This window comes from Lactuca serriola, chromosome 5, assembly GCF_051521515.1.
Source record: "Lactuca serriola cultivar US96UC23 chromosome 5, Lser_US96UC23_V15, whole genome shotgun sequence".
Taxonomy (NCBI): domain Eukaryota; kingdom Viridiplantae; phylum Streptophyta; class Magnoliopsida; order Asterales; family Asteraceae; genus Lactuca; species Lactuca serriola.
Genome location: NC_136412.1, coordinates 75,138,781 through 75,163,861, shown reverse-complemented (window position 1 = coordinate 75,163,861; position 25,081 = coordinate 75,138,781). Strand labels below are relative to the sequence as shown.

The 25,081-nt window shown below is 39.8% G+C and overlaps 1 protein-coding gene across 1 annotated transcript; it reads right to left on the bottom strand.

Moving 5' to 3' along the window:
• Positions 1 to 20,593: 20,593 nt before the first annotated feature.
• Positions 20,594 to 25,066, bottom strand: LOC145052635 (uncharacterized). The gene is made up of 8 exons (XM_079000484.1): positions 24,320 to 25,066; positions 23,085 to 24,017; positions 22,861 to 23,001; positions 22,634 to 22,740; positions 21,841 to 22,204; positions 21,529 to 21,750; positions 21,301 to 21,410; positions 20,594 to 21,119 (listed from the first exon to the last, which is right to left on the bottom strand). The coding sequence occupies exons 1-8, from the start codon at positions 24,773 to 24,775 to the stop codon at positions 20,705 to 20,707; spliced, it is 2,748 nt and encodes a 915-aa protein (XP_078856610.1). The 5' UTR covers positions 24,776 to 25,066; the 3' UTR covers positions 20,594 to 20,704.
• Between the last annotated feature and the right edge of the window lie 15 nt (positions 25,067 to 25,081).

The following is a 25,081-nucleotide window of genomic DNA, read 5'->3' as shown; positions in this document are numbered from 1 at the left end:
AAAACACGGGACCACAGATAAAGGACAAAAACCATTTGACCTAAACCCATTTCTCCATTCCCACAAAGTGATGCGGTTCTTGGTCCCCCTTTGTTCCAATTTCAACCATACACAACTCCAAAATCCACATTAGCTTACGTAATATGCCTTTTAAGGTAATTATTTATTAATTTCAATGGTTAATTTTAGTTTGTTTATTGAATAAAGGGCTAGGGTTTGTTCTTAGTCAAAATGACGAAATTATGCTTAGAATTGTTCTATGAGTAAACCCCTACAAAGTATATGGCTCGATTATGTCTTATGCCGTGGCCGATTAAACAAGACTAACGAACTCATGACGTGAATTATTAGGAATTCACGACGTGAATTTTGGGCATGATAAAACCTTGTGCTATTTAAACCTCTAATTTGCTAGATATTTTGTGTTTTGTTTTCATTGTTTCTTTTTTAACAGAAATGGCTCCTAGGTACGAGATTCCAACAGGGGTGGCCAACTTCCACCCATGTTATGTCTTCCCAACGACTGTGTCACGAGATGTTCTTACGCGTTGGAATAATCGTTTGGGATGGCTACATAATTGTGAGTTCGCTATTGCCCCGACTGTTAATTGGCAAAGGTTGAGGGGCGTTGGATTTGTTGGTTCGGTTAAACACACTTCTTACAAAGTTATTTTTGGGGAATGGCTACTCTTTTACATGAAAAGGGTGGAACAATCTGTTTGCTATTCAAGAGTGGGTCTATAAGGAGTTATGTGTGGAGTTTTTCTCGATTGTATCATTTCATGAGAATGTTCAAGATCCCAATTATCCGCATGCCTTGGTTTTTCGCTTAGGAGGAGAATATCGGGAATGTAGCCTGGTTGAATTTTCATGGAGGATGGGATTTTATGAGTCCCATGAGGCTGTGTCCCCAGAGTTCACTTTGTTCTTATGAGAGGCTGTCCGTGGATATGTGGGAGGAGTTTCCGGGTCCGAGTTCTGGAGCAACATCGCATCGGGGGTGTTCAATTCTGGTGTGTCACTGAAAAGAGTATCAAATCGCCAATTCACCATCTCATTCACCACTCATCACTTTTTCCATTCATCATAGGCGCCATGGATACAAGGTTACAAAGATTAATTTTTTCTTTTTATCGTCTAATTTGCAGTCGGGAATGTGTTGCAACATGCCGTACTTTTTGGCCCGCTATTTGGCGGAGTCTACACTGAGTTCTCGACTTGGGAACCTAATATGTGGAGGACATTTTGTGACCTGGTTGGCCCGGTCCTACGGTATAATAATTCCCGACATCATGAGGACCTTGACTTGCATGGATGGGAGTGATTTTTCATTGGGGTATTTGGAGACAATGCGGGTGGTAAGGAACTATGGGACGCATTGGGGGATTGTGCATTCTGATGGTGAAGAGGATGACGACCAACCAACTGAGAAACATGACCAACCCGCTCCTCAACCAAGACTAAGAGGATGGAGGAATGTTAGAGGAAGAGGCGATAGAGGACAATTGGTGCAACAAAGTGCACATTGGGAGGAGCCCATTTTGGAGGAGACATGGCGGGTTATTTTGATCAGTTGTCATTGAGTGTTAATTGGGTTGGTGGAACGATGGAGAATATGGTGCGACATTTCAATATTGAGCAACCACCACACTTGGGTTACCATTACCCAATTTTCCCAAGTGAAGTGAGTACCAGAATCGTGGAGGCGATGGAGCTGGGACAAGTGGAGCACACTATGATGAGGAGGATGAGTGATATTTAGTTTTTAGTTTATTTTAGTTTAATTTCATTTGATTTAGTTCATTTATTTTGTTTTGAAGGTTGGTTTTTTTAAGATTGTAAGACTATCAAAGTTATTATGTTACTTCGTCTCTTCTTTGGTTTTTATTCCAGATTTCCTAGGAGTCACTGGAGAGAAATGTCGAGATACGAAAAGAGTTTATGTTTAGCCGAGAGAGAGTTAGAATCGAGAGTCGATACCCACGATTAGAAATAAGTGTGGGGTGAGTCAAGAGAGAGGATAGAGTTAGAGAAGAGTCATAAAATCATGCATTAGAAATGTCTTAATCTATTAATACATTTGTTTGAAGTTAAGAGGTGAAGGCAAAAAAATTTCTGTTTGCCCAGTACTCATGTCGTGAATCCCCAAGGTCCACGTTGTGAGTCAGGTTTTCAATGTTTTCCAGATTTCATGGTTTAGCAACTTCACGTCGTGGTTCTTAGGATTCACGTTGTGAATCTTGTTTTTCCACAAAAATGAAGACCATTGGTGCATTTTATTTCATGTGTCACCATTTTTCTTCTTGGGATTATTATGAAGACAATTATGGCTCAGTTTCTCAACCATCCAATATGGCATTTGCTTTCCCACATTGTACTTTACGCTTTGGAGATTTCAGACACATTTGTTGAAGATTGAAGGCTCGATTCTATATTTTGTTGGCAAATCTACATATGTCGCATGTTTCAAGATCCAAGTTCCTTATTCAAAGAAGAGGTCCATATTCAAGATGCACACTTCATCCACCCAATTAGAGTTCGATCTTGCCACTTCTATCCTAGGGGAGTCTATTCCTTTTTCTCCCTTTTATTGCTTTTAATTTTTTTCATGCAGACAATGAGGGCCTTGTATGTAATAAGTGTGGGGTAGGGGTAGAAAAACTAAATTGCTAGAAAATTTGGTAAAATTTAATAATTTAGAAATAAATTTTAAAAGGTTTGAAATAATAATCTAATCCTAGTGATAATAATTTGAACTTAAATTACTAGTATTATATGGGGTGATCCGATGAGAGTTCAAATGTTTAGTTGACCCTATATACGTTATAATGCATTTGTGGCCCCCTTTATTATAGTGAAATCATGGGATTAAAACACAACCTCGCTTAGTTTGAGGATCAGAATATGTTTAGCAACCTAAACCAGAAATGTATCCAGGAAAGCTTATGTAGTCATTGCACTTAGGCTAATACCTTAACCAATAAAGGTTGAAGTTAAGCGTCCCTGCTTACGCATGTAGGTTTTTTAGTGAAAAAGTGAGTTATACATGTGTTAGGTCAAAATATGGTTTATACTTTGCTTTTCTGGGAAATTATATTTTTGTGTAATATTTTATGAATTTATGGTCTAGTTTACGGTTGAGTTTACGGCCGTAAACACCTTACGGCCGTAAACTCATTTACGACCCATGTGTGTCCGACCCATATTCAAGTATAAATAGAGGTGTTAGGGTGAGGAGTAAAGATTGATGATCTAGAAGGAGTTTACGGCCAGAGAGAACAAGGAGCATATGTGTGTGAATCTTTTGTATTTGGAACTTTAATTCTAATCAATTCATACAGAGATTCATATTATTCTTCTTCTCCTTTTCTTCTATTTTATCTGACATCATCCGTTTGATTGGGATTTCGCACCATCAAACGGATTTGATTGATACACAGGCAGATCAGGGATTTACAATTGGTATCAGAGCCAAGTTGTATCAGTCAAAAGGATTTTCTGTTTCATCCAAAAATCGAATATTCTGTGTTTACGGTCCAAGCTTACGGCCGTAAACACCGAGTTCTTGGGCTGTAAACTCTATTTTGGAGCATTATTTGATCTTATTTTCGAAATATTTTTGCGTTTTTGGATAGATCTCGCAAAAATAAGGGGGGTTTGTTCTTTGTGTTTTTCATAAAAAAAAGGTTTTTGATCGAGTTTTGGAGCTTCAAAGTCGAAAAATCGGTGTTTTTGGTCGGAGTTTGCGGCCGGCGGCTAGGGTTTCGGAGTTCACGGCCGGAAACTACGGCCGGATGAGGCTTGCGGCTCGGCTTGGCAGCTTGCGGTCGGCTTGGACGGCTCGGCTAACAGCAGCTCGCATCAGCGCTTTCTTAAAAATCGAAAAAGGATTAAGGGGGTGCCGGGATTCGAACTCGGTTCTCCCCCATAGAAGTCCAGCACCTTAACCAACTCAACTATTCCATTCCTTCGAAACTAAAATATAACCCGTCTTTTTCGCACCTACTTTTGAAAATTTGACACTTTTAACCCAAAAACTCGATTTCATTTTATTTTAAATTCCTTTTTCATCCAAAATAATAATAAAAATAAATAAATATATAAATAAATAAATTAATTAATTAAATAATAATAATAGTTGTTTTATTTTTGATTTTTGTTTTTGACTTGTTATTTAAAATCTTGATTTTGTCTTTCAAGTTTGACCTTTGACTTTAAATTTTGACTTTTTCGCTTAATTTTTTAAATTTTCAAATTTAACTTTTCAAGTTTGACTTTTGAGTTTGATTTTTTTTAAATTTGACTTTTAAGGTTGACTTTAAAAAATATATATATAAAAAAGGCATTTTAAATTTGACGTTTAATTTTTATCTTAGCTTTTAGTTGTGGTTTTTAATTGATTTTAAGGTCTACGAGGGAGTTGAAAACATGAAAGAGAGTCGTCAGGATATCTTAAGACAAAATTTCAACATGTTCGATTATATCCCTGGAGAAACCCTGGAAGCTCAGTTGCAACGATTTACCACACTCACTACTGAGATGAATATTGCTGGGATCTTTTTGACCAAATCTGAGATAAACAAAAGGCTATTGAATTCACTTCCAAAATCGTGGGATATGAATGTAGCTGTCATCAAGAAGACAAAAGATCTCAATCGTCTTAGTATTGATGAAGTAATTGAAGAGCTTGATGCTTTAAAGAGTTCTGTAAACCTTCCGGTCAATGAAGTGTCATGTTCTCATTCATGTGAAGTTTCATGTTCTCAATCATGTGAAGATACGATTAAATTTCTTCGGGAACAAATTGATATATTTAAAAGAGAAGTTGAAGACCTGAGATATGAAGGATATCAACTCAGGAAAGGACAGAAACCCCTAAAGGCAGAGTTGGAAGCAAAAACCAAGGACTTCAGGAAACTTCAGGAAGAGTACAGCAACAAGTGTGAAAATTATGATTATGTTAAGAGACAACTTGCTGCTGTAACTGAAGAACTTGACGCTTTAAAAATTAAGTGTGGAAAAACAGACGTTAGTTTCAAAAATTATACTGCATCAAGTCAAACAGTCGAGTCCTTATATGAAACCCAATTAAAATTCAAAGAAAATCAAAACAAAGGTCTAGGGTATGATAGTGTACCTCCTCCTTATAATCATAACTACACATCCATCCCTATGACACAAGACGAAACTGATAGAGAGGCACATCTTCGATATCGCAAACGAGATGGATTTGTGTCAGGAGGAGTTATTAATGTTGAAAATACTGATGTTTCTATTACATGTGCAGGTAAAGTAGCAGAGGATGAGAATAAGGAGAGATCTTCTGAGCAAACCAATGACTCCTTGAACTCTGAATCTGTTGCTTCGAACTCAACTGCTTCTAATCAACCTGTCGTTGGTAAATACAGGCCACCATTTCAAGCTAAACAGAGTGCCTGTTGCAACTGTGCGTGTGGAAAAATCAAGAGACAAGGCAAGGATATGCCACTAGGGGCAGGAAGAGACAACTCCCTAGTGAAGAAAAAGACTTGTTTTCACTGTGGAACACCTGGACACATTGCTAGAAACTGTCCAAATCGTGCATACGTTCCCTACTGCGCACAAGGATGGAAAACGCGCCAAGTGGGAGATACTTCAAAAGAAACCCTTCCAGGTCACGTTCAGACAATGGTGATTGGAACGCACACAAGGCCAAGAATCAAACCCACAAGGCAAAGAATCTGAATCCCAAGGGAAAGAAGGAAATGTCGGCCAAGAAGCCTAATCCAAGAGATGCTCCAGTGAAGCCAAGACTGGTTAGGTCAAAGTCATCTCAAAGATCGGCTTCAAGTTCCAAAGCAAGTGTCGAGGCACCCATCGGATCGAACAAGAAATGGGTTAAACCCGAATACAGATGGGTACCAAAGGTGAAAACTCCCAAATCTTCTAATGACTCTAATATTTCATTGTCTTCTGTTTGTGATAAGCAGGATATGTCATGGGAGAGAGTACCTTTCACTGATGACAAAGGTCGACCCAGTTTCAAAATGGACTGGGTTCCAAAGACCAACTGATCCCGCTCTGTGTCGGAGCAGCCATGGAGGTATATCATCAGACTTCGGTTTGTTGGTAGTGGTTGTTCCAGGCACATGATAGGGTACATATCTCAACTGTACAACATTCAGACTTTTGTTTGAGAGTATGTGTCCTTTGCCGGAAGGGAAGAAAAGAAGTGATCATTCACGGGGTTAGTGCTTAATGACGTAAAGAATTTTCGGATCTGTTCTGAGATTACGCGTGCTGTTCTTAGACCTTCTGAATGCAGATTCAATCGGTGACTTACGGTTTGCATTTTCTTCTCTATACTCTTGAGTTTTTCTTAACCTGATTCGCTTTAAAGACTAATTTTTGTTTTAGGATAGTTTAAATTTGCGCATTTACTTTCGTTTCTCTTTTATGCACAAATTTAGGGGGAGAAATAAAAAAAAAATAAAAAATTTGTTGGTTATGAAATGTGGTGCTTGAGGGAGATGTTTTGGGAAGTGATATTATCAAGTGATAACATGCAACCTGCGTCTGCGTAACGTACCCGAAGTTGAAGGGTCTATGCTCTGACTTGATGCGTCGGTAGGCACGAAAAAAAATTCTAAATGGACTTGACTAGGCAGAGTTGAACTTAGAAAATTTATAGACTTTACAAATTTTGACCTAGTTAGATCCGTTCAGCCTGACAATACGACGCTCGGATAGGTTGAGCAGGGAGATATATATGGGAATCTACTCGTCACATTAATTGAACCCGTACTTGGAACCGTGGTTTAACTTTTCCTCGATGTGCGGATTCTATCCTTAATTCCGGTTGGATGGGGCGACTGGTAAATTCCGATAAATTAGGTCTGTAGAATATCATTTTCTTTCTTTTCGTCTGTTAGTCATATGTTGCAACCCTTTGCGTGATTGGAAGAGATCCGACCTGGATTGAAACATATGCAACTCTATTTCTCTGCAAGTTATATATGTGAAATTCTTCTTATCTGTTAGCCATATGCTGTCTCCTTTGCGTGACTTCTAATCCGACCTGGTACACAGCATATGCAACCTTCTTCTTCTCAACCCCTCTAAAGTAATAAGTAATAGAATTCTGAATCTATTCTCTCTCTGAATGGTTGTCTGCTCACCCGATGTAAGGAGTACTCTGGAAGTCCTTGATGGCTAGGGCATATAAGGAAGCGGGAAACACGTTCCAGTACACTTAAAATTGAACTCATAAAGATTGTCTATAGATCACGCTGCTCAATTTAGGTGGACAACAATATCCCTGGTCGTCGTCAGATGAATGGTCCATAAGATATAGTATCTAAGGAATTAGGATCAGATATAATTTTTAGGAACTTAAGTTCACTTGTCTTGTAACAAATAGTATGTCCTAAATTTGTCACAATTTTTCGTGTTTAAGTGGACAACAATACCGACGATCGACCAGACAAAGATGTGAATATGAAAGATACCGACAAGTGGATAAAGGTTGTCTAAAAACTTTGATCCCAAATCACTCTTAAAGTTAGATATTATTTTTGTTTTTGTTAAATTTTTCATAGTTTCTTCTAATTTAAATACTAGGGGAGAATAAAAAAAAATTAAAAAATAAAAAAAATTTAAAAAAATTAGAAAAATTAAAAAAATCCAAAAATATTTTTGTTTCTGTTTTAATTTGTGTGCTAAGTTTTCTTTTAGTTTTGTTTTGTCTTGAAAAGTGATTTCAGGTATAGATAAGACTCATGGAGTTTGTGTTGAAGATTTCTAAGCCAAAGCCTCATCCGTGAGCATCGAAGAATTCGCATTCGAAGGAGCAAGAAATGAAGATTATTCTTTCAAATTCAATCCTTCAACCCCAGAAGCAAGGTGAAGCTGCAATTGAAGAATATGTGACGGATTACATTAAAGCCTCCTCAATCAGTCTGCTGCTATCTTAAACCTGCTGAAGTGATCTAGAAAATTATTTCTCTCTGATGTTCTCTCTGAAGATTCTCAAGCTGAAAGCGCCATCTTTCAAGAATCAGTATATCAAGCATCCTTACCCAATGTTCGTTCAATGCTAAATTCTGAAGAAAACCTCAAGTGCTCAAGATGAAGTCATTCATTGAAGATTCATATGTTCATCCTGATGCTGTGAAGAAATCGAAGGTTAAAGCTGAAGCCAAGCTCTCATTGAAGGTTGAAAAGAAGGGCCAACTACTTTTTAGGGGGGAGCTTGTTGGTTCAATTAAGAAAAGAAAGCTATAAACCAAGGGGGAGATTGTTAGGTCAAAATATGGTTTATACTTTGCTTTTCTGGGAAATTATATTTTTGTGTAATATTTTATGAATTTATGGTCTAGTTTAGGGCTGAGTTTACGGCCGTAAACACCTTACGACCGTAAACTCATTTACGGCCCATGTGTGTCCAGCCCATATTCAAGTATAAATAAAGGTGTTAGGGTGAGGAGTAAAGATTGATGATCTAGAAGGAGTTTACGGCCAGAGAGAACAAGGAGCGTATGTGTGTGAATCTTTTGTATTTGGAACTTTAATTCTAATCAATTCATACAGAGATTCACAGTATTCTTCTTCTCCTTTTCTTCTATTTTATCTGACATCATCCGTTTGATTGGGATTCCGCACCATCAAACGGATTTGATTGATACACAGGCAGATTAGGGATTTACAACATGTAAAAAAGAGAGAGAATTACAAGAAAAGTTGTAAGAATTTTGGAGCAATCAAGTGAAAATCAAAAGATCAAAGTTCTGAAGAGATTCAAAAGTTGAGGATACCAAAAATAAAAAAAGGTCGTGAATTCAAAGAAATCAAAGACCAATTATTCAAAGAGGTGAAGAATTCCAAGAGCGCCATTATGGTATCAAAAATTGTAATTTCTAGATTATGTATGCTTGGGTAGCTTTACAAAAATACCTTGAGGTTAGAAAGATTTTCGCGGATGGATTCGGAGGGATGCATAAAATAAGCATTGCTCAAAAGAAGTGGGCAAGTGTTCATGAGGAATGTGAGTATTTAGAATTAGGGGGGTCCTTAGGAAAATTTTAGATACAAATGCATGTGTTGCAGTCTTGGCATAATGGTTGTGCTTGAAATGGATTGATCTATGTGATGTTAGTGATAAGAGTTTGAATTTAAAATAATTAAATTTGCTTGAGGGCAAGCAAAGAATAAGTGTGTGGTATTTTGATATTGTTATATTTATACATATTTTTAAGAAATATTTAAGTATGTTTTAATTAATATTTTGGTTATTTGTATTGAATAATGATACTTATAAGCTTGAATTATACTTTACAGCCAAATAGAAGCATTCTTGAAGAAAAGGGACTAAAAACGAGAAAGCTTGGAACTTTGGAGGCTTGAATAATAAAAGAAAAAAGAAACCCACGAAATCAGCTCAAATCACGACGTCAACCACAAGTTCACGACATGTCATGAATATTTTGGAAGATAAGTATCGTGAAGTAAAAAAGCCTTGCCCGATAAGGATTCCTGAAAAGTCACGACATGATTGTATCATTCACGACATGCACCGCAAATTTTATAACAACTATATATACTCTTGATCATTACGACTTGGGAGACTTTTGGCCAACTTGGAGGGTTCCTGGAGATGAAATTCAAAGGGAGAAGAGGTCTGGAATTGGCTTTCAACACCAAGGGAGAAGAGAAGTTATTAATTTAATTCTAGATTTGGTACATTTAAATATGTCTTTGAATATGATTCGTGTTAGTTTATTTGTTAGCATGTCGAGCTAAATCTAGCTGCTTCTGTTAGCTAGATGAAGTTGGAACTCATGGTGTTAATACTTTAGATTTGAATTTACTTGTTGGTTATGACTTGTGTTTGATTGATTGAACCTAGAATGTTTGATTTAATATTTGATTGCTTTAAATTCTTATTTTGTGTAGTTAGTGAATATGAATCTGCATGAATTTGAATACCTAATAATTCAATGAACACTAGTTTATTAGAGCTAAGATCAAACCAATCTTAGATAAGTAATTAAACTGTTGAATTAAGCCGTGCTAGAGAACTCATATTATGACCATAAGTATGTTTTCCAAATCAATCTTACATGGCTCCAATCATATTCAATAATTGATTATGTGTTAAATATTGTGTGACCATACATAGACTTACATGAATTAATTAATTTGAGTAAATTTAGAACTGAATTGCTAATACTATCTTAATTGGTAACCAACAATAATTGTCATAACTAATTTATAAACGATTGAGGGAAAGTGGATTCAAACTAATAGAAGTGTTTTGTTTATTGATTGAATTTGTGTTAAAAAATTAAGTTTTTCTAAACTTGCAAAGTTAGATAAAACTCTTCTCTTCATTAGAAATTAGGTTAGTTTAATAGTAGGTAGATTAATTAGTTAAAACTGTTCCCTGTGATCGACACCCGACTTACTTAAACTATTCTATAATTTGACTAGGTACACTGCCTAGGTGCATTTAGTTAGTTAAGTAGTTAGGTTATAAATTTAAAATGAGGTGTAGCTAATTGCACACATCATGGAGGACCGCCTTAGGGCGTTCAGGAGCGACATGACATCTGTCCAAGTAGGGACACACACACACTCTCCTTCAATGAATTTAGGGGATGTGGTGCGTTAGACTTCAACGGGGTAAAGGACCCCATTATTACCAGGAGGTGGATCGCCGACATGGAGTCTGTTCAGTTGACGAGCTTTTGCCCTGAGGGGTCGAAGGTCCACTATGCTATAGGCTGTTTGAGGGACAAAGCTAGAGATTGGTGGGAGTCAATCAGTGATTCACTGGGAGCCTCAGTCATTGAGGCCATGACATGGTTGGATTTTGTGACCAAGTTCAGGGCCGAGTTCACACTGGCTATGGAGCTTAAGCAGCTGGCTAGGGAGTTCTTGGATATGATCAGACGACTAAGACGGTGGTGGAGATTACCGCCAATTTCCGAGAAAGGGCCATATTGGTGCCTCAGTATGCATGGGATGAAGAGATGTGGAAGACGCCCTATCATGACATGTTGAGAGCTGACATTCGGAAGCATGTTAGCTACTCGGCATGCCCCACATTAGAGGACATGATTGCAAGGGTGAAGGAGAGAGACATTGATATCGAGCACCTCAGGAAGAGGAAGGTGGAGACGAGGAAGATTACTAGGGTTTCGGGGAAGAAACCCAAGGGATTCGACTCTAGGTTGAAGGGCCATCAAGGTCGGAGCTGCTGTGGGAAATACGACAAGCCACATGAGGGGGTTTGTATACTAGGGTCATCGGGCTACTATAAGTGCGGCAAGACTGGACACTTTGGCAGGGATTGTATTTCCCCTACCCCCACATTCTAGACATTAGACCTGATTTGCTTCCATTGGAATCAGAAGGGCCATAAAAGGTCGATTGCCCGAGACTAGTATCAGCAACACCAGTGGCGGCGCCAGCTCAAGCGACCTTACGACTTAGGGATGCCCAACAGGGCAAGGTAGATACTTCAGTGGTGAGGAGTCGGGCCTTCCAGTTGACCGCTGAGGAGGCACGTGTCGTACCCGATGTGTTGAAGAGTATTTTTCTTCTCCCTAGCTCTTATTATATGTCATTTATGATATTTATGTATATGTTTTATGTGTTGTTTAGGATCGTTCGATGTAAACGGTATCCCAGTCTAGGTATTTTTTTATTCGGGAGCTACCCGATCATTTGTATCTCTTGCACTTAGAAAGAGGTTCCCTGAGTCTTCGACCATGTTGGATTTCCCTCTTGAAGTCGAGATTGTTGACGACCGATCAGTATGGGCATTAGAGGTTTTTAGGGATTGTGTATTGAGGCTATATGAGGAGCACTACCTAGTAGACTTACTTCCCATTCTATTACCTGGGAACAAGGTTATCATAGGCATGGACTGGTTGAGCGCTAATGGGGCAGTGATTAACTATGCGCAACAGTTGGTACGGGTCAGGACCCAAAGTGGGAGAGAGCTGGTGATTCAGGGCGAGAGGCCACATCATGGACCAACTCTATGCTCATCAGCGAGGGCTAGGAGCTACCTTCTATAGGCTTGCGCAGGGTATGTTGCCTATGTTATGAATACCCGAGAGGATGGTAATGCGACTGTGAGTGATGTACCAGTGGTGCGAGAGTACTTAAACATATTCCCAGGGGAGTTTCCTGGGATACCTCCAGAGAGACAGGTAGAGTTCAGGATCGACCTAGTACCTGGTGCAGCTCCGATAGCCAAGGCACCATATCGGTTTGCTCCTCCTGAGATGCAGGGGTTGTCTATAAAACTGAATGATCTGTTAGACAAGGGATTCATTAGACCGAGCAGGTAGAGTTCAGGATCGACCTAGTACCTGGTGAAGAACCGTTACCCACTGCTGAGGATTGATGATCTTTTAGACCAGCTACAGGGAGCATCTTGGTTTTCCAAGATAGATTTGCGCTCAAGTTATCATCAGATGAGGTTCAGAGATGAGGATGTACAGAAGATTGCTTTCTGGACTCTCTATGACCACTACGAGGTCGTGGTGATGCCCTTCGGGCTCACCAATGCTCCTGCCGCGTTCATGGACCTCATGAACCGTGTATGCAGACAGATGTTGGATCGATCTGTGATAGTTTTCATTGATGACATCTTGGTTTATTCCAAGTCGCATGAGAAACATAAGGAGCACTTGCAAGAGGTTTTGGATATCTTGAGGAGGGAGAGCTTGTACGCCAAGTTCTCCAAGTGTGTGTTCCGGTTACACGAGGTGCAGTTTCTTGGGCACATTGTCAACCAAAACGGTATTTTGGCTGACAAGGCCAAAGTAGAGGCCATGATAAGATGGGAGGTTCCGAAGTCACCATCTGAGATTCGGAGTTTCCTGGGATTGGGAGGATATTACCGGAGGTTCATTTAGGACTTCTCCAAGATAGTCGTGCCCTTGACCTGGTTGACGAAGAAAGTCGTGGTCTTTTGTTGGGGGCCTGAGCTGCAGGAAACATTTGAGACATTGAAACAGAGACTATGCGAGGCGTCGATCCTAGCCTTGCCATAGGGAATGGAGGATTTTCTAGTGTACTGCGATGTGTCCATTTCAGGTTTGGGCCCGATATTGATGCAGAGGGGGCATGTTATTGCCTACGCCTCGAGACAGCTGAAGCCTTACGAGGTGAATTACTCGATGCATGATCTGGAGTTGGGGGCGGTTGTCTTCGCCCTCAAGATTTGGTGATACTACCTCTATGGGTTCCGATGTACTATTTACAAGGACCACAAGAGTTTGAGGTACCTCATGGATCAGCCGAACCTGGACATGAGGTAGCGTCGGTGGCTAGACGTGGTGAAGGATTATGATTGTGAGATCCTCTACCACCCGGGGAAGGCCAACATTATTTCCAATGCGCTTAGTCTCAATGTGGCCCCGATCAGAGACATTTTCTTAACGATACGGTGGTGACTCTACTGTTGGAGCGGATCCAAAAGGCGCAGGTTGAGGGCATGAAGGAGGAGCGCCGAAAGTGTGAGCAGATCATAGGCCAGGTGGCATCATTTGATTATGATAGTAGGGGGTTGCTGACCCTGCATGGGAGGGTCTGGGTTCCATACTGTGGAGGAGTATGGCATATTTTGATGGATGAGGCCCGCAAATGCAAGTTTTCTATCCATCCCGGGGTGACGAAGATGTACAGGGATCTTCGTCCTGATTACTGGTAGCCCTGCATGAAGCGGGATGTAGCCTGGTACGTCGAGAGATGTCTGACCTACAGGAAGGTCAAGGCCGAGCACCAGAGGCCTCACCACAAGACACAACCATTGGATATCCCTATGTGGAAATAGGAAGATATTACTATGGATTTCATCACAAAGCTTCCCAGGACCGCAAAGGGAGTGGATTCGATTTGGGTCATCGTGGATCGGTTGACCAAGAGTGCCCATTTCATACTGATCCAAGAGAGCATCTCGACCGAGAAGCTAGCTGAAGTCAACATTTGATAGGTATTAGCATGACACGGAGTGCCATTTTCCGTGATTTCCGACCGAGACGTGCAATTCACTTCTAGATTCAGGAAGAAGTTTCACGATGAGTTAGGTACTAGTCTGCACTTCAGCACCACTTTTCACCCACATACAGATGGTCAGAGCAAGCGGACCATACTGACTTTGCAGGATATTTTGAGGGCATGCGTTTTAGACTTCGGTGGAAGCTGGGTTACCTACCTTCCCTTGGCAGAGTTTTCCTACAATAATAGCTACCACGCGAGTATTTACCATCCTCCCTTTCAAGATGTTATACTGGAGGAAGTGTAGGACCCTAATATGCTAGGGAGAGGTTGGACAGAGGGTCATGGGGAGTACCGAAGTGGTACTCAAGACGACTGAAAGGATCCAACAGGTCTGGAGCAAGCTTCAGACTGATCCTGGTCGGCATAAAAGTTATATCGACAAGCGTTGTTCGGACCTGGAGTTCCATGTCGGGGATATGGTTCTCCTGAAGGTTTCACCATGGAAAGGTGTCATCTGGTTCAGGAAGCGGGGCAAGTTAGGCCTCAGGTACATCAGTCCTTTCAAGGTTGCAGCTCGGGTGGGCAAGGTGGCGTATAGGCTGGATCTTCCAGCCGAGCTTAGCCATATTCACAATACCTTTCACGTCTCCCAGTTGCTGAAGTGCCTGATAGACGACTCTACAGTGGTGCCTCTAGAGGATATTCAGGTGGATGATAGCCTAAACTACATTAAGCGACCAGTAGCTATCCTCGACAGGAAGTCGAAGGATCTGAGGAACAAAAGGGTTGAACTGGTGAAGGTGTAATGGCAGCACTGCAAGGGCTCAGAATGGACTTGGGAGCCAGAGGACAAGATGAGAGAGCACTACCCCGAGCTTTTCCAGATGCAGCAACAGACTTCGAGGACGAAGTCTAAAATAAGTGGGGGAGATTTGTAATGCTCGGTTCCAGGTACGTATTTTTATTATAAGTTTTGCACTTTTATACTGGGACTCGACGAGTTGCTGGCCCAACTCGTCGAGTAGATGCGGATTTTGGACACAGGTGGAAGAGTCTACTCGCCGAGTCGGAAACCCTGAATCAACGAGTAGAACTGTCTGGATGAAACCCTAAATTTGAGGGTTTGCACCGTATTTAAACAACTTATAGGGTCTCCACTCCAACCTCCACCACCCTCGGACTCTCTTCCCGAAACCCTAATCGTATATTGAGTGTTATTGAGCTTTTTGTGCCATTTGTGTGTGTCTTTGAAGCTTCAGAAGAAAGAGGAGGCTTGGGTGATCAAGAGAAAGCAAGTAGATCCAGAGGTTTTGGCACATTTCCAGCTCAGTTGATGTATAAAGCTAATACCTTGACTATTCATTTCTTAGATCTCCATTTAGGGCTAGTTTCTACTTTCGCTAAGTCTTAGTGAAGCCACTTTTAGGTTTGTACATTCAAATGTAGAACGTTTAAGGGTTCCCATGGCATAAAGGTGCCAAATTTATGGACATGGGAGTCCCATGCACCTTGTAGACTTCATTTTGGGTCTTTATGAGCTAGTTAACCCATGCATGCACGTAAAGTTTGTAACTTTATGTGATATATCGATCCTAGGAGGTCAGATCTATGTTCTGGATGCATTAAGCCCGAATGAAATCGACTAGATAGACATGGACTATAGGGGAATCAATGAGTCGTTAATGGGACTCGGTGATTTGGGTTATGGTTTCCCAACCTTTTGTGTTTCTGATCGATCTGGTTGAGTCTAGAAGAGGACTCAACAAGATAGATGTGAATATGGACCTGAAGATCAAAGAACTTGACGAGTTCAAGGATGAACTCGGTGAGTTCAAGGCGATGTCCCAACATATATGAAGAAGAACTCGATGAGTTCAAGGAAGAACTCGGCGAGTCAAGGACTAAACACTTCAACTTGTATGAAGCAAGACTCGACGAGTTCAAGGATGAGCTCGACGAGTCATGAGCAAAAGGTCCCGATTCTGTATGAAGAAGAACTCGACGAGTAGAATCGAAGCTCCAGTATTTTGTGGATTATGGAACTCGACGAGTTGGTGGACCAACTCGACTAGTTGAGTCAAACAGATGTTGACTTTGACCAAAAGTTCACTTTGACCAGGGTGTTGACCTTAACTTTGACTTTGACCTTAGTTGAGCCTTGAAAGGGTTAAGAATATGAAATGGTAATTAAGGAAGGTTGTTATTTGTAGGAGTTTGATAGGTGTTGATCCTAGCATCGAGGGCAGTTCAGACACTTCACGACATTGAGGTGAGTTACCTTCCAGTAGAAGTGGGTCGAAGGCACCAAGGTTGGCTCACTAGTAAGAGTTATAGTAGAGATAATTTTCTTCATAATAATTGTCTGGTAGCCTGATATGATGTTATGTGATAGTAGGGGAATAGTCCCCATATCAGGTCGATAGGACCAAAGGGTAGGTCGGGCACCTCGGTATGCCTGACACAATGATTATGTTATGCTTTTATATGGTAGTAGTAGGGGTGAAATAGTCCTATTAACCGGTTAAGATAAACCGGAGGGGTAGTTCGGACACCCCAGTATGTCTGACAGGGGTAGGTTAGGCACCCCAGTATGCCTAGTAGGGGTAGGTTAAGCACCCCGGTATGCTCAGCAGGGTAGGTTGGGCACCCAGATATGCTTGGTAGTATGTGTTATGTATGGTATGTGGTATGATGGGGGAACTCACTAAGCTTCGTGCTTATAGTTTTCAATTTTGTTTTCAGGTACATCTTCATCAATGGGGAAGGAGCTAGCAAGGTAGCAGCGCATCGCACACTGGATTTCTGCATTATGAGATTCTTGGCATTGTAGTCTGACATTATTATTATTTTTATATATGGTTTTGAGACATGTGATTGTGGTTTTATGAAATGATATGACTTGATGATGTTTTCTTATAAATGTTTTTCTAAAGCGTTGTATCAAAAATGAAATTTTTGGTCTTGAAAATTGGGATGTTACATTATGAGATAAAGAGCTTAAATAAGGTCCAAGACCCTAAAATAGGGTTTGGGTCTGATTAGAGTACGCCTAACGTATATATGGTGTACCCAGCATACTCCGTAGAGCATCCGTGACCATCCTAGACAGTACACCCATCGTACGCCAAGGTAAGCCCCATGTGCTACCCTTTTCCCTAGTATGCCCCGCATACCCTTTGTGTACGCCCCGCGTAACCGATTATACCATAAAACCACCAAACTTCTAAAGGCCATAACTTTTTCATTACAAGTCCGTTTTCGGCGATCCTTATATCTACGGTAAGGTAACGAGAAACCCTACACTTCTACCAGCCTTCAGACCTTCTGAACAAAAATTCAATTTCCACAAAAGCCCTAACTGACACTTTATCGAAATACCTCTAGGCTCCACAACACGAACCGAACACCTGGATCACTTCAATTACATCACTCGCACCCAAATAGGCTTAGATCTCACCTTTTCAAAGGCCCTAAGCCTAAGGAATCGATTCAGAATAGGGCCTTACAACTCTCCCCCACTTAAATTAGACTTCATCCTCGAAATCATTCCTTACCATCCTCGACACACCAGACAACCTGAGCAACATGGCCATAACCCCAAGCACACCACAACCTCCTAAGGCAACCAAAACCAACCCTAGCAGGGCTCTCCAACCCGAAGATGAATGAATCATTTCTCAACCAAAACTAATCCCTTGCAAAACAACCACGTTTACTAAACCTAAAGTCTGAAGTCTTAAGATGGTGTGACTCCCTAACGGACCGCCCATACTGAAACATTGCTAAATCCCTTCCATTTATCGCCAAACTGACTACCCAACTTCTGATAACCTGAGGTTCACATTAGAAAACATAAACACATACCAATTATCCTTGCATAACACTTTTTCTTGAGAGAAGTCTCAGATAATCCTTCGTGTAGGACACTCATCCTTGCAACGGTTAGACTCAGGTCAGAGCTGCACAATAGGGTCAAATATTTTACTCTAAGATTATTTAACCCAAACTACAGGTGACCTAACATATTTCCCGAATAACAAGCATTTCCACACACGAGATCCAAATCAATAATACCGTCTTGACTTATCTTGATACCATTTATAGATAGAACCAATCCAAGACACAATCACAATGGCTTGATCTATCATCAAATTGAATCCACTCCTTACCCTTGAACCCTTCGATTGATACCTTCTGCATATAGATACCCCAAATTCTTATCAGACTAAAAAAGGAAATCCTGCACATAAACACTCGTGAGACCCAACTCGAGATGCCACCCAAAACTATCCTGATATTCAACTCATAACCCGAGATCCACAAATCTGCACTTGCATTTCACCCAAAACCTTATGATTCACAATCACCCCTCACTAGACTGGGATATAAAGGTCCCCAAACCACGCTAAGACTACAAGTCTCACACCTAGTCCGACCACCAGGTTCCCAAGAGTCAAAATAACAAGGCTACCCAGCCTATAAACCCATCCGCATCACACCTACTGACCACCCACTTAATCCTGCGACTCAAGATCCCAAACCTTAACCCAACAGCCTCTACCACGTCCCACCTGTATTTCCATAATCACACGGGCCTTACCCACGGGTCCCACCCATCTAGAGCTATACAGGCCCGACTCCACCTCAGACTCCAATGGTCCTCATCCTATACAGAGAAATACTCATCAGCAATCTTGACTAGCGTGCCCAAGGTACGAACTGATTCTCCTTTTACACTCATGACCACCTCCAACGATAGTCCACCTCGAACTGGTGGATGCTACGATCCCATCGCAGTCTTACAACACTTCCAACTAACCATGATCACCACCCATGACCTTACCATACCCTAACCATCACAACCCCACGCCTCCTAAGCCAAAACTTGCATCCAACAGGTGTTCAGGTCATGCTTCGAGTTCCCAAATCCCTCAATCTGGACTCAACCACAAGCCCACCATGCATAATAAAGAAGACGCCGACCATTATACCTAGATGAAGCTGTAAATTGTGTGTGAAGTTTGGATCTACAAGTTCTCTTTTGAACAAGGCTCCTTCTTCTAAGCTCTTCTTGGTCAAATCTCCTCAAGAGGGGCTAGGGTTTTGAAATGGGACTCAAAGGGAAATGGAGCCTAAGAAATGAGAGGATCATGGGTCATAATGTTGCTTAAATAGGGTCCAAACCCTAAAATTTAGGGTTTGCTCCCTAGATGCGTACGCCCGCGTACTCCGAAATTTCCGAAAATGGCAAAACTGCCCCCTAGGAAGCAAATATGCAAAGTATTTACATACCAAAGGTAAAAAAATGAAAAATACCTTCAATCGGGTGTTACAAACCGACAATTCAGTTCTAACCAGTTCGGATATTTCAAAACCGGTTTTGGTTTTCTGGGTTTGGTTGTCAAAAAACCAGTTTGTATTGTGCACCTCAACTTGGAGCAGATGGGATGCTCATTACTAGGCTCACGGGCTGCCTAGTGCAAAAGTAAGCATTCCAAGAGCCCAAAACACGTCGAGGAATACGACAAATACAAGACCGATTATGAAGTAAAAGACATATTGGGAGGGCCAGAGTGTTAACTGCCAGAGGGGCGCATCTGCGGCAGAGGCACCGCCTAGAGGATTGACGGGAATGTGAATTTCAAGGGTGACGACCAGGGAATAGATACAACCATGTTTTTGAACAGCTTCATCTTGATAAAGCTCGTCAGAGTCAAAGGAATCATGATCGGAATTTATGTTTGACCAACAGGATCTAAAATCGACTCCAGAAGCGATTTCATTTTCCATTTCCGCCGAAAATTGAAAATTTCTTTTGCTCTTTTGATTCTTTGATACGAAACTTAAATCTTAGCCCCATCAAGCTCTATATTAATCACAGAATCAATAAAAATTTATTCCGGAAGAGAGTGCAGATACGATCAAAAGAAAGATTAGGGTCATCAGAATCGATAGAGTAAAGGGAATGAGAAATTTACCAAATTGTCCACAACTATGGGAAAGATTAAGGAAGACAAGGCATGGGAAGCCAAATAGCTTTGTCATTATAAATGAAATCTCTTTTCCATGGGAATAATCAACAGAACCTGGACCAAACTTCTATCTCTTCACAGTCTAAATCTTTTGCACCATTTTCATTACCAAATTCCAAGTAGCTATATAATCCAGCATTGGTTAAAACCTTCCTTTTTAAATAATGTCTTGAATACAGATAGAGAGTCTTTTGAAAATTAATGACCTTATCCATGAAAGATATTAATCGTATACAAGTGGATTGAAAGTTTTGGCTAACACTCATCCGTTTGTCAGCATCTGGGATCTAATTAAGAGCGCGAACCTGTTTTTGGAGTGGTTGATGAAGGGTTTGTTCATGGTATATGAAAATCGTTGGTATGGCTGTTTTGCTTCCTCCAGCTATGATGATCATCATGTATGTCCACTTTAGGATTACATTTATTCTACTAGTATGTTTTCTGGTTTTAATGGTATTGCATCCCTATAACTTTTGATGCAATATACATAAACAGAAAAACAAATGTTGTAGCTCTTGTGTGTATTTTCTTTTACTTTGTAATTTTCCCTCTTATAAAAAGAAGTATTGGGGAAATATCTTCTATAGAGCCTTTAAGTTAATATAAAAGTACAAAAGATGTAATAACAGATTGCCATACACTTAGAGCAACATTTATAAATGTTACTTAATATACACTTATGCTATAGGACGGAACTCAATTCCATACACAATAAGACCAGACATATTTCCTTCAAAACATGTCATTTTCAAATCCATAGGAATATACTCATCATTATGCGTGTTATCAACCTTAAATTCCCACACTATAACCTCCATCCATCCATCTTCTCTCTGTTTTGGAATCCATTTGATTTTGTCCAAATTCACTGTGCTTGGGTACCTGAAAGAAATGATTTTGGTTCTTTCCTTTCTATGGTGTACTAAATCACGAGCCTTCACTGGGCACTTGAGACCACGGCATTTTTTTGAAAGTTTGAACACGAGGAAACAAGTGTAGGTTGTATCTGATGAGAGCATTTGTGTCTCTATGTCACATTTGATACGGAAATCCTGGTGAGACAGAATCTTTGCAACCTTTGCAAATCTGCACCTATATTAACTCTTTTAATTAGTCATTTCATAATATATACGCTAACAATTATATCTCTCTTTCTAGGTCTATATATATCAAATAAAAATAGTTAAAAATATTTAACCTGAAGTACGCATGCATATACATAAATATGACTTGATATGAAAGGAGTAATTAAGACAGTTCAAAAAAAGCAAACCTTAATCCAGTTGGAGGCTTGCTGAACTTTAAGCTTAAGGAATTGTATATAACTGATGATGCCCTTAGCATGTGGCATTTCTTCATGTTCACTTTGCTTAGTGAGAAAAACTGTTCATCATAGAGTTGCAAGTTTGTCATTATGATACTACAGTAAGTTGGTGGTAGGGGAATGATAATTTGTAGGGTTTGCCTAGTTTTTGTACATAAAAAAGAAAGGAAATCAGACCTTTTCACCCTTGTCAATATGAATTCCCTCAGAAAGAAGGCGATAAATCACCTCTTTATTATCAATTCCATTGGCAACATGGACATTCTTCCCATACCTCCTGATAATTTTTTCGTAATGATATAACATTTTTTCCACCCAGTCCATGTCCAACTGTGTATTGATCAAAACTCCTTCATTGTTTGTTCCATCCTTCAATTCGTTATTGTGTTCAAAGTCAACCTATACACAGTTAAATAACCATGTTATGACATATTCACATATCTTTTCCATAAATATAAGCATGAAAGATGCATGCATTATTCGACTTACATTTCGAATGGCCTGAAACTCTATGCCTTCAATATATATGGCCCCTCTGCCACAATAATACTGAGACAAGCTTTCTAGTAGAATCTCAACATCGATACTTCCATTATTACTCGAAAATTGGAACAGTTTGACTTTCAACCACTCGGTTCCAACTTCCCACACTGCAAAATATGCACTTAAGGTCTCACCAGCCATCATATATTTTAGGTTCACGTATAACGGCCTGCTAGAAACCTTTCTTTTATCACAAAACTTGAACACTAGGTAAGCTCCATACATCATCTCTGGAGTTAGAAATTGAGTTTTTATCTTAATTTCGATATTGAGATTTGAGATATCAGGTATCCTTGCGACCTTTGGGAATCTGCACATGCATATAACTATATAACAACTCTATATGATATTGATATATCTTATAATACAATTAATCCACCCTTTTTCCTAGCCATTGATCATTCTTATTGTTCACATTTTCCTACGGAAATTGTAAAAAGGAACAAGTGTCGGTAGTTCCTCAAAATGTACATATTAGATGTTACCATATATGATTCTCATGAAAATATATTTCATTTTCCTTTTTTTTAAATGCAATCACATTATTTGCCTCAAAGATGAGAAAAACTACAAACCAATTAGCCCTCATGAGATTTGCTACTAATTATAAGTTTCATTTCATAAAAGATAGCTGTATGCCACAAGGCTACACCAAGTAGAGGATTCTTAGTAAAACGACTTGACTAAAAAGTTTATATATAGAACATGCTGTTAATTAACCACATGAATGAGAGAGAACCTTGATTTTTGTATGGATTTCCACTTCACAGAAGAAACATCACGGTATGAAAATGTTTTTGCAGATGCCATTTCATTTCTTGCTCCATCCATGCTTATTGAAAACCACTATTAGTGTAAAAGACAATAAAAAGTGGAAAACGAGTGAGTGAAAATTAATTTGTTTATGGAAAGCATAGTTCATAAAGCGATCAATTGAAGATACATAAACGATTTAAGGGACTCTACTTTTTCGTTGTGAAGTAGCATTCCCGATGACAGGAGGGAATGGATATCCTTCTTTCTGATTGTAGAGGCCACTGGACGTTTTGACATATGGATTATTTCTTTATAATCTGTAGGTAGCTTTTGCTCCCATTCCCACTCATCCTGTGTATATGTGAAAGATGCAAATATATTATTCAAGAAACCCTAATCTATATGTTCTTCATCTACTTGTTAAGTGAACTTACTTGGCAATCAAGGGCTTTTTCAAGTTCTTCTACAACCTTAGTCATTGTTGGTCGGTCAGTCCATTGTTCCATCAAGCATTGGTTTGCAATAGTTGAAAATATCACCAAGGACATTGGTTCAATTTCTTTCTTTATAGCATGAAAGATAATATCTTCTATTTTTTTGTTTTTGAAACATTTTGATGCCCAATTTGCAAGAAAAGCCACTGGCTCGTTGTCGTCGCATGTACCACTTGCAGTGTTTAGTTGAAGTTCAACATTTGGAACTTCAAGAAGTGGCTGCTGCTGATCAATTTCAATCCTTTCATTTGCCAATCTCCCAGATAAGATTTCAAATAAAATCACCCCAAAAGAATAAACGTCCGATTCTTGTGTAAGGGAACTTGTGGTCGCATAGAGTGGATCAAGATAGCCTAAAGTTCCTGCACCTTTGAATACAATGAAATCAGAAATAGCAGCTTTCCAGTCATCCCCAAGTAGAATGCTACTGCTTTTTAAGTCGCCATGAATCATATGTTCTGTCTGATCAGCATGACTATGAATGTAAGCTAACCCATATGCAGCATCAATACATATCTTGAGTCGTTGTTTCCACATCAGACTAGTGTTGGTTAGATGATCTTTTAAACTTCCTTTAACCATATGCTCAAGAACAATGATCCTCTCAGTCCCTTCTTCACAAAATCCTAAAACTGGAACGACATTCTCATGGCTATAACTATAAAGTCTTGCAATCTCCTTAACAAATTCTTCTCCAGAAGAATCCACTGAAGGATGGAGGCGCTTTATGGTAACTGTTCCACGTCCCTTTAAGTACGAAAGTTCCCCACAGTACACCTCGCCTGGTGGTCCTTGCTCTATTATATCACGGAAGTCATTTGTAGCAGATCTAATGTCGCGAAGTGTTATTCTAAAGGCTTCCACCCGGTTTACCTGCATAATTGTCATGGGACACGATATTATGCTTAAAAAAGAGACAGATATAATTGTAAGCTTTTGCTTATGATATTTTTTTTAAATATTCATTCATGTTGCCCATTCCACTTTTCATTTGATTAATCTTATTCGATTCACTAAGCTAAATATCTCTCTACTTTTATTTCAATATAACTGTCATGTTAACTTATCATAACAAACAAAAGTACGTACACTGATCATTAATTGAATTATATTTATGCTCAAGAGTTGTTAACTCATCTCACAGATCAATATTTGTTATAAAAGTAATGACTTACATGAGACTTCAATGCTTTCTCAAGTTCTTTCACGACTTCAACCATTGTGGGACGGTCCTCTCTTTTGTCTTTGCAGCATTTGTATGCAATAGCTGCGAATATATGTATGGAATCTGGGCAGGTTTCATCATCCTGAATGGAAGATCCAGCTTTCTCAAATTCTGTCTTGAAGTTTGAGTGGATAATCTCTTTGACGTTTCTCTGCTCGAAGCAACGTTTAGCCATCTTGAGTACAAATTCTGGGTCATCTTTGGAACTTCCAGAATGCACCAACCTTCCACTCAATGCTTCAAACAAAACCACTCCAAACGAATAAACATCAGACTCCTTTGTCAGCATATTTGTCTTTTGGTACTGTGGATCTATGTATAGTGGTGTTCCAGCAACTTGAGTCATGACAAAGGTGGCTTCCCGATTTGCAGGGCCAATTTTTGACAACCCAAAGTCACTAATCATGCCAATGTAGTTTTGGCCTAATAAAATGTTAGAGCTCTTTATATCTCGATGTATTATCCTATAATGTTCTCCAAGACCGTTATGGAGAAACTGGAGCCCAGAGGCAGCATCGAGGCAAATCTGAAGACGTCTTGCCCATGTATGACTATTCGTGGTATTAGCACTATGAATATGATCGTGGAGGCTTCCATTTGGGGCATACTCATAGACAAGAATACACTCACGATCCTCATCGCAAAATCCAACAAGCGTGACAACATTTTTGTGTGTAAAGTAAGGAAGCACCGAGAGTTCTTGCAAGAACTC